The sequence below is a fragment of the Volvox carteri genome (genome assembly GCF_000143455.1).
Source record: "Volvox carteri f. nagariensis unplaced genomic scaffold VOLCAscaffold_80, whole genome shotgun sequence".
Classification (NCBI taxonomy): Eukaryota; Viridiplantae; Chlorophyta; class Chlorophyceae; order Chlamydomonadales; family Volvocaceae; genus Volvox; species Volvox carteri.
Window position 1 is genome coordinate 147,172 of NW_003307623.1, and position 1,660 is coordinate 148,831.

The 1,660-nt window shown below is 60.0% G+C and overlaps 1 protein-coding gene across 1 annotated transcript in view; it reads left to right on the forward strand.

Moving 5' to 3' along the window:
• The window catches only part of VOLCADRAFT_98957 (uncharacterized protein), a gene marked incomplete at both ends in the record, with an annotated part of 8,784 nt that extends 7,302 nt beyond the window's left edge, over positions 1-1,482 (forward strand). Inside the window, one exon of the mRNA XM_002957787.1 lies at positions 248-1,482. Within this exon, the coding sequence (XP_002957833.1) occupies positions 248-1,482 (1,235 nt within the window). The remainder of the gene's footprint in view (positions 1-247) is intronic.
• Positions 1,483-1,660: the final 178 nt, after the last annotated feature.

The following is a 1,660-nucleotide window of genomic DNA, read 5'->3' on the forward strand; positions in this document are numbered from 1 at the left end:
GGATTGTATTGCATATATATCGCACCCGGATTACTTATCTCCACACGCGGTATTGCGACCGGAAACAGCTTCCGTCAGTTATGGTGGACCGACGGAATGATTCACCCCAGCGGACTGGGACACGCAGTCATGAGCGCCTGGGTACACTGGGCGGCGGGTTTCGTTTTAGAGGGACAAGAGCGTCGAACACGCACCTCAGCGTAGATGCAGCCCGGATGCGGGATGCTCATCTGGATCCGGGGCGCAGGGCTGCAGAACAACACCGGGACATGGCTGCACGAGCTGCTGCCCATCAAGACCCGGACTACAGGGCTGCGGAGCAGCAACAGAACATCACTGCACAAGCTGCTGCCCGTCAAAACCCGGCTCGGCGGCACCGTATTCATGCTGCAGAAACAGCAGCGGCAAGACAACAGCCCATCTGGCCAGCAGCTTACCCGCTTCACAACCATGTTCGGCGGCATTCAACCCACTGAAGCACGTGTTGCAGATCTAGTAGACGCACTCAACCAACGCGTCATCACGGATTTGTCCGATCTCACAGACCTCGAACCCCGTGTCGTGCTGCAACGGAACGAACCCAGGCACGCGCTCAACACACGCCTCCTGATGCTCCAGGCGCGCCGCAAAGGAGCGCGTTTGGTCAGCTGGAACGCGGACCACGTCCCGGTTAGGCAACATGGTGCAACCCAACAACAGCCACTCTCCCACATCGAAAAGGCTGTCGCAATGCGAGTAAAAGACGCCACCTTCGACCACACCACCGCCGACACTTGGTACTACGAGGGTGCACGCTACACCCTACTCGACACCACTGCTGCCGACACCGGCGCGTGCCACAACAATGAAGTCGAGGCGTGTGGCCTGCTTACCGACAGCCGTGAACCGCCCGACGACGGCCGCGGCCCGTACTGGCGCCTCCACTACCTACCTGCAGCTGTCTTGGTCCGTCCCATTAAAGGGCACGCGCCCAAAGCGATACTAGCAGACTTAGCGGACTTCGCAACCAAAGGTGCTGCCTTCGCCATCGTACCACGGCCCTCACCGGCAGCAAACATCACCGTGCCAGCCGCCAACACCGGCACCACCACCAAAAATGTACGTCGAGTCAATGTACCACTTGGTGACTACTACGCCGTCACCGACTACTTCGTACAGGGCCGTAGCTTCAAGGAAGAATGCTGGGTCGCGGACCTTTCCGTCCCGCCCGGTGGCCTCAAGCATGCAACCATGTACGTGTTGCTCACCCGCTACAAGACACTCGACCACATCCGCCTCCTCCGCCCGCTCTCTACCACACCCGACGAACGAACACGAGTCGTCAAACAGTTCATGGCAGCAACCAAGCTGGACCCCGACCTGGCGGCCGAACTCCGCCTCCTCGATCGCCGTGCAACCGAAACCCGTGAACGCTATACGACCGAGTACAAACACGCCAGAAACCTAGAGGAACGTTGGACCTCCGCAGCCAACACTACCTGACACGTCCAACAGTTCGTCTGCCTCGCCACTGGATGGCGTTAAATGCCAGCGTTGCACGGCTCTCTAGCCGTCCGACGACACGCCCGCGCGGCTGGGTGCATCCCTTGCACTTCTGGGTTCGACTCCCACACGGGTGTAGTAGTATACGCACGGACCGTCGTACTCGTGCCGCCCAGCC